The sequence below is a fragment of the Trametes versicolor genome, assembly GCF_000271585.1.
Source record: "Trametes versicolor FP-101664 SS1 unplaced genomic scaffold TRAVEscaffold_13, whole genome shotgun sequence".
Taxonomy (NCBI): domain Eukaryota; kingdom Fungi; phylum Basidiomycota; class Agaricomycetes; order Polyporales; family Polyporaceae; genus Trametes; species Trametes versicolor.
The window spans coordinates 1,332,407-1,344,230 of record NW_007360333.1 but is presented as its reverse complement, the minus strand read 5'-3'; the positions used below and the strand labels follow the sequence as shown (position 1 = coordinate 1,344,230).

General features: G+C 55.6%; 3 protein-coding genes across 3 annotated transcripts; 1 reads left to right on the top strand and 2 right to left on the bottom strand.

Annotated features, from left to right (window-relative positions):
- Positions 1-332: 332 nt before the first annotated feature.
- TRAVEDRAFT_88276 (HET-domain-containing protein) lies at positions 333-1,100 on the top strand (the record flags this gene model as incomplete). Its single annotated transcript, XM_008046241.1, has 1 exon — positions 333-1,100. A coding segment is annotated over one exon (768 nt), but the record flags the coding sequence as incomplete, so codon positions are not given.
- A 4,678-nt stretch (positions 1,101-5,778) lies between these two features.
- On the bottom strand, positions 5,779-8,126 carry TRAVEDRAFT_24277 (MFS general substrate transporter; the record flags this gene model as incomplete). The annotated part of the gene is made up of 9 exons (XM_008045807.1): positions 5,779-5,927; positions 6,081-6,466; positions 6,524-6,742; positions 6,796-7,096; positions 7,152-7,355; positions 7,410-7,523; positions 7,594-7,701; positions 7,755-7,785; positions 7,842-8,126. The coding sequence occupies 9 exons, from the start codon at positions 8,124-8,126 to the stop codon at positions 5,779-5,781; spliced, it is 1,797 nt and encodes a 598-aa protein (XP_008043998.1).
- An 847-nt stretch (positions 8,127-8,973) lies between these two features.
- On the bottom strand, positions 8,974-11,238 carry TRAVEDRAFT_174985 (MFS general substrate transporter; the record flags this gene model as incomplete). Its single annotated transcript, XM_008046240.1, has 8 exons — positions 8,974-9,598; positions 9,654-9,869; positions 9,925-10,225; positions 10,278-10,478; positions 10,543-10,656; positions 10,724-10,831; positions 10,888-10,918; positions 10,975-11,238. The coding sequence occupies 8 exons, from the start codon at positions 11,236-11,238 to the stop codon at positions 9,160-9,162; spliced, it is 1,674 nt and encodes a 557-aa protein (XP_008044431.1). The 3' UTR covers positions 8,974-9,159.
- Positions 11,239-11,824: the final 586 nt, after the last annotated feature.

Here is an 11,824-nt window from a genome sequence, read left to right as displayed (position 1 = left end):
TCGAGTAGCTGCGCGCTCCGAGGCCACGAGGCAGGAAGGTGTGTCCAATCTGTCCACAGGTCCACCTCGCGAAGTCCGTCGTGGGACAAACCGTGACGCCTTCAAGTGTTGGAATCGACGATATCGATAGCGATACAGCCATACCGATTTCCCTCTCGTACTCGCTAGGACGATAGTCGGGTGAGTATCCGATCCTTGTGCTTACCTATTTTGTGACCTAACATACGTTCCTTACACCCCTCCAGCTCAGACACCTTGCAACTAGGCCCATGTAATAGTTTGCCACACTTCCCCACTCGCGCACACGAAGCGTCCCGAATACCTATCCATGCATGTGGCTCCTCACGACCAGCAAAGCAGAGCTTGAATGGTACGCTCGTCCACCACCGAAGTATGCTGTCCTCTCGCACGTTTGGGAGAAGGGGGAGAAGGGGGAGCCGGTGGAGCAGTCGTTCCGGGACGTCTCGGATATTGGGCGAGCGTGCAGGGAGACGAAGGAGAACCCGCGCGACTTCGTGTCGGACAAGATCCGCAACTGCTGTATATGGGCGGAGGCGCACGGCTTTGCGCTCGTCTGGGTGGACACCTGCTGTATCGACCAGACGAGCAGCGCAGAGCTGTCCGAGGCGATCAACTCGATGTTCGCGTGGTACGCCAGCGCGACGGTCTGCTATGCCTTCCTTTACGACGTCTCTGAAGTCGAACCGCCCTCTGCTCCAAACTCCTCCTTCCGCAACAGCGTGTGGTTTACGCGCGGGTGGACACTGCAGGAACTCATCGCCCCCAAGGTCGTCATCTTTCTCTCGATGCACTGGTTTCCAATCGCGTCGAAGCGCTCTATATCGTCGCTGCTCGAGGAAATCACCGGGATCGACGCCGCGGTGCTCATGGGCAGCATGCCTCTCCACGAAGTGAGCGTAGCGCGCCGCATGTCCTGGGCTTCGGAGAGGAAGACCTGCAGGATCGAGGATGAGGCGTACTGCTTGATGGGCATCTTCGGCGTGCACCTCCCCACGATCTACGGTGAGGGCAGGGAGGCGTTCCTCCGGCTCCAAGAAGAGATCATGCGACGCATCCCAGACACGACTCTCTTCGCATGGGGCCCGCGCGCCGATCCCGTCGAGACGCTGTTAGGCTATCGCTCCGTCTTCCCGACGTCGCGCGGTACCGATTACATCGAGCGGTCGTGTCTACTCGCATCGGGGCCTGCGGCGTTCCGGGACTGTTCTGATCTCGTCAGCGTCTCGAAGAAGGTCTTCGCCGCGGCATATGACATTTCACCTCATAATGCCTCGTTCATAGTAACGAGCCACGGCATCCAGGCCACTTGCCCCGTCATGCACTTCTCCGGAGGATGCACCCTGCTTTTATTGCCGTGTTGCAAAGCGCAGGATGACAAATCATCCTTCGTGGCGCTCATCCTCCGCTTCCAAGGGGAGGGGAGCCCATGGGCTGTCGGCACTCGTACACTGGTGGAGGAGATATTTCACGAGCAATGTGAAGCGAGGTAAGCGGATCGCCTTTCACTTATTTCGAGTAGAGGTATACCAACCTGGATTCTCGCGCCCATTGATCGTCACAGGTACTCTGCCAGCATGATTGAACAACTCTTAGCACGAAGACCGTCAGTTAAGCGTCGCCGGGACCATTTCGATGTCCGCTGTGTCCTCCTCCCCATAGGATTCGACTTCAGGACATGCCTTCAACGACCCCTCAAACAAGCGTTTCAGCCTCTTGCACCTAAATGGGAGCGAAGCTACATCGCTTACCGGCTAGAGCACGTCCTCTCAAAGGACCCCGAGCCAAGCAGTCTCTTAGGCTTGCAGCGCAGAGCATCCCTCTCCCCGTACTACAAGCTGTTCTTCCCTTCGTGGGCGATTGCCCGACTGGAGATGAATGGCTTTAGGGTTCCAGACCTAGCCCTAGAACCCGCCCCGGGTTTCCACGCAGGAGAGCGGCTTAGTATCCCCTTCTTCGACTGGAGGAACAGGGAGCAGATGCGCATTGAGCTCCGAACGGACATCCGAATGAATGCTCACTCGGGCACTCCTATGGCGGCTTTGTGGTGTACGATCCTGCTGCCGAGTGACACCAACAGATCTCTGGACGCGCAGGTAAGTGGCTGCATACGCGTTTATCTTTCCATACGTACTGATCGCGGATCAGATGTCCGCCCTTCACAATGACTGGGAAAACGGGAGCATGAGAAGCGGGAGTATGAGGGACGGGAGCATGAGGGACGGAAGCATACTTGAAGAAAGCAATGCGGATGAAGGCAGCATGATGGACGAGGGTCTGGAATCCGTGGACGGGGACGACATCGAGATCGATGCGGGGTTCGTCGACTTGTGGGAGCATTCGGGGTGCAAAGGGTGCAAGGAATTCTTCAGCGGCCGCTGGCGTCTTCTCCTCACGTTTACTCGCTTGTGCGATGACACTGATCAGGAAGACGCCGACGTTAGCAACGTTTATCTTGTCGAAATCGAGCTAAGCTACATAGACGTGTAATAAGCTTGGGATATTGGTAGTACTAGTTGCTGTACGTACTTTGTATCGACGTGTAGTGATATCTCTTGGTTTGTTGCCCTGTGTTTTTGTCGTTATTTGTCAGTACTAGAACGTCAGTTCCTCGGAGTTCGCGGATGAGTTGAAGCTGGTGCGATGCATGCGAAAACGGGAGTGAGAAGCTCGCTTCGGACTCTGTCACTGGCCGCGGAGCGAACACAAATGGAGTGGCAGAGTTGACTGGTTTGCATACGATTAACACGTTTCCAACACATGGTTCTGTACGTTCACAGCTATGGGCTTGGTGGCAAAAGTTCAGGCGGTCCGTCGGAAGGGTCAGTGTGCAAGATCCCCTACACAGATCGCCGTGGACGTTCAGCGCTCAGCCCCTAATGTAGGTAGAAAAGAGCCGAAGAACTCACCTCGAACCGTATGCACAGGATTCCTCGTGCGTGTACACGAGCCAGGGCGCGCTGGAATCCCAAGGAAAAGGTATGCTGTTCCGCCCTCGTTAACGTCTCCAACGACCGAATCTCGAGAGTGACAGTTTCCAACGTTAGCAACCTTGAGATGGCGTCGTCCAACTGACACCAGAGGTCTCGTCTTTTCGTGACGTCTACGCAGCCTGGTCTGAAGTAAATCGGGATCCTCAGCGTGAGGTGGCGAAGGTGTGGCGGCGGGTGGTGAGCGAGGACCTGAGTATATGCGCCGACCGCGTGGGAAAAGGCTTTGTGGCCGTCCATATCATGGCTCAGGCGGCTGTAGTGCATGTGCAGACAAAGCGATTCGAGCTGCGCGCACCGGGACAAGCCAAGCGCTCGCCACTTGGTATTGTCATCTGTATGAGCACCAGCATTATTCGAATGGAGGACGAATGCGAATATTGAAGTAGAAACACTCACCTGGCGCTCCGTTCTCCCAAAACTGCTCCTTCGGCTCGAATTCGATCCGCTTGAGACCAGGAGCTGCGTCTATCAGGATTCGCTGGTACTCCATCACTTCGGCCCACGTCGACCAGGTGAAATGAAGCGACTTCAACGAACCCTCGAAGATGCTGGATGCCTGCAGGAAATCTGACAGCATCACCGTTGGGGCCGCTCCGAGCGAATCATAATGCACATGTTCGATTTTCAGCCTCGGTGGCTTGGTCACCGACGATCCGCGCGCATCCTCCGAAGGCCAGTATCCTCCGAACTGAAGCTCGCCCAAGGAAGCAAACAAACGCGCCGCATCCAACGCAAGCGACATATCCTCATCATGGAAGTAGCACCCAAAGACGCGCAAGCGGTGTAGATGCGGGATGGAAGCGAGCGGGAGGTCGGGTGCGTTCAGCGGTTTTGGTTGAAGCGACACTCCGGCAAGGGTGAGCCGCTGCAGCTTGGGGAGCAACATCACAATCGCGTGGATGGAGAGCAGGCTGACTTGTTCCGGGCGTTTCCTCTTGAAGCTCGCGAAGCGATCGCAGCCGAGCGTGAGGTCCTCAATGAGTGCGCAGACGTCCGGGGACGTTTGTAAGAATTCCTTGAATGCGGAGATCCGGGCGTTGGAGGCCGTTGACTGGATGTCCAATGAGCAGAATAGGTGCGAACGCGCCACGGGTGCCCAGGAGCGACAGACTCGCGAGCAAGCCGATAAAGATGTCTTGTCCCCAGCAAGACGGTCGATGATCAGGTAGTCCAGTTCGGCGGGGAGCTTCGCGGCTGCGCTGCGCTTGCCGGATTCCATCATGAGATTTCGCTGTGTGCTACGCAACGCTGTTAGCTTGGACGACTTGAAGAGAATGAGAGGCACGCACCTCAACCTCTACTCAGTACGGTTGTGTTAGTGGCGATTACGAATGTGTCTAGTGAAGGCGATACCAGGAAGTTCAAAGGGGAATGTGCACCGCTACACGCGACATTTTATACATGTTCGCTACAATGGGTCCCAGGTCGTTTTGCTCACGACCCAGTTCAAGCCAAAAGGGAGTGGCTGGAACGGACGCGCTTGAAACTTGTTTTGTTCCTTGCGTATGCTCCGAGCGTGTCACCAGCACCAAGCTGGATGTCCATGCTGGACGAACTAACATGTCCCGCCATAACAGCTGTTTCGGGTTAAGTAGCAGCTCTCTGCGCTGCAGCACAGTATATATGCGGTCGAGACGACTGGTCGGTCAAGTGAATGAGGACAGACAGGGCAAGTTGTATGCATCGAGGTGGTCGCAGTTGGTCGCAGTCCAAGACAGTCCAAGACCTGGCCGGACAATGCCGACAGGGGTAGGCTCATTGTTTGGAGTTGCTTGGAACGCCACCGGCATCATTCAGCGCTAACAATGTCCCCTCCGCGCCGCCATGTTCTCGTCATACATAATGCCTTGCAAGCCCTTGGAAATATTCAGACTATGATCTGTCATGCCACTCGATAGTAAGGCGGTGAACGCGAAGTAGTATGTTTACAATTATGGTACGGGTATGGTACAAGGCAAGTCGTTGAAGTCAAGGAGGATCATCACAAGTACGTGGATTCAGGGCCCCGGGAAATTCAAGCTCTTCCCGGAGCCCTCGCTCATACAGCACTACATAGAGCTCCATCATCATTGGCGTGTATGGGCAAAGACGGAGTGGACTTGTACTCACGCGCAACATAATCCACAGGTCAAACACGCGATGACAGCTACTATAGCGTCGAATATCGCTGGAATTGTTTCGTCAAAACGATAGTCCACACACATTTGTCGTTTGGGGCTCACCAACGAAGACGCATTCAAGACATCCTACAACGGCGTCCACGACACACATGATTGCGTCTGCAATGCACTCGAATATGCCTGCCAACTCGGTAAGTCTTCTGCGGCTGGCTCAAATGGCCCGGGCGACAGTCGTACTTACCTACGATACATGATACAATGATTCTGCGAGATGCACTGTCAGTCCCATTTTGTGTTCCAGGTCAACGCGACTCACCCCATATTGTACAAGTTCAGAGCGAAGCAGGGTATCCTTTAGTGACGTCTTGCCCCTGCCCTCGTTCTCTTATATGCGACGTACAGACGCTGTGGAGGTAACTCCCGTGCTGGCGCGCTGACGTAGCTGTATGTCCCCGCATGCCCCGCAGCCTCTGCACATCCACAAGTCGCGCCACCGTATCCCACCAAGGTCTGGCCACATCTCCGACGCTCCACTTGATCTAATTTTGCAACATTTCCCAAGCCTGCTGCAAGTGTTCGTTAAACGCTGACTGTTTATTTTGGTTGCTCTCCCTAGTTAACGCTCATGGGTCTCTGGATGACGTATGTCAGGAGGTACTCCTAATCTGAGCTCGCCAGTAATAAGCAGATGACACCATTGGGAAGTCCTGATTAGCATTGAAGTCACGAGAGTAAATGAAGTGGTGAGTGTGACTATTGATACACGGTGCGCTGATGACGGAGATGTGATCTATAGCTATGTATGCATCGTAAAAAGGTGGACCAGGAACGAGAACACGAGAACGTAGAGCTTGCGAAGATACGTTGCCAGGATCTCGAAATGCCATTCACCGTTCTGCAGCCGCGCTCGACGTTCCCTCCGTCACTTGCGTGTGCCCCTCGTGCTCACGATCGAACCCAACGCTCAACCGCCGGAAACTCGCCACCTCAACGCTCACGCGTTTCTTCTCTGTGTCCCCTTGTTCGTTCTTGGCCACATCATCCTTCTCCGCCTCCCTCACACTCTCGCTCTGCGGCTCCTCGACGGCACCCTCCTTGTCGACATGGTAGAACACGAGCAGGGCCAACCATTCGACCCCCACGATCGCCAGCAAGAACCAAAATGCCGCTGCGCGTCCGGCATATGAGTCCGGTTTCCCCTTCTTTGCGTCTTGACTCGATTCGATCTGGCCCACCGCAGCGATCCCGACCGCCGCCCCCAGCTGCAGCGCTGCGTTGAATATCGCCCCAACGGTGCCCGCCATCGACGCCGGGCTTGTGCGGAAGATGGCGATGCTGGTCGGCCGAGACATCAACAGGAGTAGCAGCCAAACCAGGTACGGGACTACTCACTTCGTGTGCGTGAAGACCAGCGAAATACCGCCGGCTCCCAAGATAATCGCGGGGAAGACATACGGCCAATAGCGATCGGGGCCGTCCGCGAAAGCGAGAAGGATGGTGGCGATCATCGCCAGGCCCTCGCCGATGAGGATGACGTATTTCGAGCTGATCCAGCGCGACAGGGAGCCTGCGAAGGTTGCTATAATCAACGCGACTATCCCGCTGGGCAGCCTGGAGCCGGAGTCAGCGTTGCAGGTGGAAACAAAGATCGAGGTAAATCTTACGTGTGGATAGCAGCAGAGATGACGCTCCAGTGGTAGACGTTCTGCCAGAGCGTCGTGTACAGCGTGAACACGGTCGTGAACCAGAAGTACGGCAGGAGCGCGGTGGCGAAGAGGACGGCGAAGTTTGGGAGGAACCATGTGCGCGGAGGTATCGCTGCCCTGTCCGCTGGGATCGTCGTCTCATGGCGGAAGAACTCTGCGACCAGGAAGACGGAGATGATGAGTGGAGCGAGCACCGTGGCCGACGACCACCCCGACGCCGAGCCGGACGTGATCGCAAAGATGAACAGAATGAGCGCAACTAAATTCATAATTGGTATGAGGCGTTCTCTCTTTGATGAGATACTGCAACGCACTGGTCAGGATAGTCACCCCAACGATGTCCAGACTCCTCCATTTGGCCTCCGTTCCGTCTCCCACCTTCTTCACCTTAGGTTCTTGCGCGGGGATGAAGAAAGCACCGATAGCGGCAATCGGTAGCGCGATTATCGCCACAAACCAGAACACCCAGTTCCACGATGTGAACTGGACGAATATCGCCCCGATGACTACCCCGAGAGCTATCGCATATAAGCACGGTACGTCATACTATATGCACATAGGATATTACTTACTATTACCAACCGCACCACAGCCTCCAAACATGCTGATAGCACGCGCCTGCTCCCTTGGCTCGGGGAAGATGTTGACAATCAGCGTCAGAGCGGACGGAATGGTCATAGCCCCCGCTGTATGACGTGGAATACGTCAGTCCTCCGAATACAGCGGCCGCCAGGACTCAAGATGTTTGTGGCTTACCGATACCGCTGAGTGCACGAATGACGATCAACGGAATCTTGCTCTTCACGAAGCCGGCGCCGATGGAGAGGATGCCCAGCGAGGCGATACCGCCTATGAAGAAGATCTCTGCCAACGATGTGAGTTATGGCTAGACGTCTGCGTGTAGGAGAGGTGCGTACTTGGGTTATAGACGTCGCTCATTCGTCCGCTCTGATAATATCCAGAAAGGTCAGTTCACAGCCATTTGCAACGCAGGCGGTACTGACAATAAGCAGGAAGGACGCGAAGGTCAGCTGGAATGCGCTGATGAGCCATGTCGATTCTGCCGTGGACATATGAAGGTCGATAATCAAGCGTGGGATGGCCGAGAAGAGCGCCGCATTGTTGAAGAGGTCGATGAACTGCGCCAGACAGAACAGGAGCAGGAGTACAAGCTGCCGCGCGGGCGAGTATTTCGGCGGCACTTTCCCGTCGGCCTCAGTCAGAGTCTGTGCTGGAGAGCCCGAGGTAAACCGTGCAGGCTCTGATTTGGGAGAGGGAGGTGTGTCCATGTCTTCTTCCTGGACTTTGCGTTCCTGCTAGTGGCTTCTCGTCAAGACTCAGTCCAACACGGAAGAAGAGAGCTGTGGGTTCGTGAGGGGGTCGCGTCCTGGAGCCCGAGGCTCGACATGACACGCTTGTCGCAACTTATAATTTCCCCGCATTATGGTGTCGTACACGAGATGAGCAGCGAAAGCTGTGCCGCTTCTTCCAGTGGCGCTGAGAAAGCTGACCCATCGCCGCCTCGCGGCGTGCGTTCGCTGACCGTTTCTTCAGAAGAAAGCGTAATTCGCATGAGTACAGTACATCCCGCCCCAGCCCGGAGACCTACTTCTCTAGCGATCGGCTTTGCGAAGAGCGGACCATCAACAGCGCGTGGTTGAGAACCACCACCGAGACCCAAACTCCCTGATAGAGGCGTCGAACAGGAATTCGGCATGCCCTGAAATACGTATATTTCGTGCCCGAGTCGGCCATCCGACGCTTCTGCAAGCCAATAGTCACGAGTGTCGTAAACCCTTCGGGCTTCCGGTCGGGCATCGTGCTCTAGACTCTGACTCTCCAGCCGGGGTCGATACGGGATGCCGTAAATAAAAGGTGCTGAGCTGTGGGCATACAAATATGTCTCGAAGCATACGTTGCGGACTCAAATGAATGTCCTGCCCCTCGAGGTATACCGTCCGCAGCAGCCGCCCCGGATGCGACACTGTGGCGTTTGTACTTTTCACTACACCCCCATAAGACCACTCTACTTTACCTCATGGCAGAATGGAGCTTTAAAGCGGACTTAGTCAGACTCAGCGCCGTCAAAATTCAGCAGGCACGAGAGAAGATCGTACGATGGCTCAGGTCAAAGGAAGTAGTATATGATATATGATTAGCCATCGTTGTGGTCATCAGAATGCTCGTAAACGGAATGAGTTCAACTATCGATACATGAGTCTGTCTAATGTAAATGCGGTCTATGTGTATGCAGCGACGAAGGGAACCAGAGAAGACCAAGCGAAAAAAACAAAACTATACGAACACACCAATGAGAAAAATCTAGACGTTCAAGTCCGTGCCCACGTTGACAGGCCGCTCCGAGACGGTCGTGTGCTCCTCGCGCTCTATATCCTGCGCGCTGCTCGTGAGCCGCAGCTCCGGCAGGTCGACGCTCTGCTTCTCCATCACCATCTTCTCGTCCTCGATGGTCTTTTCAAGCGTCTTTCCTTCACCCTCGAGCTCCTCGGCGGTGCCCTCCTTGCTGCGCCGGTAGAACACGAGCAGCGCAAGGAACTCGATGCCCACGATCGCGAGGAGGAACCAGAACGCCGCGGCGCGCCCGGCGTACGACTCCGAGCCCCCGTTCCGCGCCTCGACGCTCGTCTCGATTGAGCCGACCGCCGAAATGCCGATGGCTGACCCAAGCTGCAGCGCGCCGTTGAAGATCGCGCCCACCGTTCCGGCCATTGACGTCGGACTGGTGCGGAAGATCGCAATGCTGGTGACAGGAGGATCAGCACGCGCAGCGCAGCAAAGGGACGTGGAAGACTCACTTAGTGTGCGTGTAGGTGAGCATGGCCCCCGCGGAGCCGAGTACGAACGCGGGGAAGATGAATGGCCAGTAGCGCTCGGGGCCATCCGCAAACGCGAGAAGGATTGTCGCGATGATGCACATGCCCTCGCCGGTGAGGATGATCCATTTCGGGTTGATGACACGCGACAGCGAACCAGTGAAGCTCATTGAGAATGCAAGCACACCGATGGGCAGCCTGGAAAGTGGTTTAGTCTCCCTTAGCGTTTCTCATGTAATGGACTCAAACTCACATGTGGATAGCAGTGGAGATGACGCTCCAGTGCCAAACGTCTTGCCAGAGCGTCGTGTACAGTGTGAAGACGGTCGTCCACCAGAAGTACGGAAGCAGCGCGGTGCCGAACAGAACCGAGAAGTTGGGAAGGAACCACGTGCGTGGGGGGATCGCCGCCTTGTCCACCGGGAGCGTCGTCTCGTAGTAGAAGAACGCCACAACCATGAACACGGAGATAATGAGCGGCGCGAGCACCGTCGCAGACCCCCATCCGGATGTCGTTCCGGACGTGATCGCGAAGATGAACAAGATGAGTGCCGCTATAAATCGAGTCAATACCAATTTGTTACCGCTCCGTTGTAGTGTACTCACCAGTCAGAATAGAGACCCCTCCCATATCCAGGCTCTTCCAGCGAGCGTCCGTCTGGCCACCAATCTCTAGGTGCGGCTCTTGTGTCGGGATGAGGAAGACACAGATGGCGGCGATTGGCAGCGCAACGAGCGCGACAAACCAGAACACCCATGACCAGGACGCGAATTGGACGAAAATGGCACCAATAATCAATCCGAGCACTGCGTATGATTTAGCATAGTCAGATGCACTGCAACATTACTGACACCATGCAGAGACGCGTACCGTTGCCGACCGCTCCGCAACCTCCGAAAACACCGATGGCGCGCGCTTGCTCGTTTGGCTCTATGAAGACATTGACGAGGAGCGTCAATGCGGACGGGATGGTCATGGATGCGGCTGCACACGGTAAATGGGTCAGTCGGACCGTCTTCCGTGTCGAGAACATTGAAAATTTGCAGCTTACCGATACCGCTTAGCGCGCGAAGAACGATGAGCGGAATCTTGTTCGTTACGAAGCCGGCGCCGATAGAGAGGATGCCCAGGACGGCAACACCACCGATGAACGCGAATTCTATAGGTGCTATTAGCGATAGCTCAGATGACTGGGCGTGGAAGATGGGTACATACTTGGGTTGTAGACATCACTAATCCGCCCGCTCTGCACAAGCAAGGGTAAGACTGCGGCCCTGTAACAGGGTCGGTAAAAGCACTTACGATAAGCAGGAACGATGCAAATGTCAGCTGGAACGCGCTGATGATCCATGTCGATTCCGCCTCAGACATCCCTAGCGAGATAACCAACGAGGGGATAGCAGAAAAGAGTGCCGAGTTGTTGAAGGCATCGAGGAACTGCGCGAGGCAGAAGATGAGCAGAAGCACATACCGCCGCGCAGGCGAGTACTTTTGCGGAACCCGGCCGTCGACGAGGGTCTGCGCCGGGGAGAGCACGGTGGACTTCGAGGTGGGAGGTGCGAGCATGTCTTCTTTCTTGACTACGCCTAAAAGTCGATTCTACGATATGCAATCTGAACGACCTCGGATGGGTGATGGGCGCGAAGACGACTCTAACTCGTGCCGCGGAAAGGCGTCGAGTGGCTCGTGCGAGGCGTGCAGGTCGTGAGGGGGGATGTGTACAAAAGTCCAAGGAGAGAGGCCCGTAAAGGATCCATCTTTTATACCCGCCACCCGCCCAGGGGGTGCGGGATGTGAAGAAGAGCTGGGGCTCTGTCATCTTCCGGTGCGGACAACGGCGAGGCGCTGGCCTATCGCGTCCGTTGATCCTGACTCGTGTATAACTTAGAAACCGTGAAAGAATGGTCTGGAATGGCCAGTCAGCCAATCGTCTGTCGCCGTTGCGGTGAAAGCAAGAGGACGAATTTACCATTTACGTACTCGCCTGACTAATCTCAGATTTCCCTTGCGCAGGAACGTGCTATCTCCGCGGAAGATCGTCGGTGTAATTCATCCTTGGCCCTTTCCTCAGGCCGCCGTCTTCTCTGCGTCGTTCTCTCTCGGCACCGACACAACTGGCTTGCCATCTACCGTAGCTGCATATGCGCAGGAT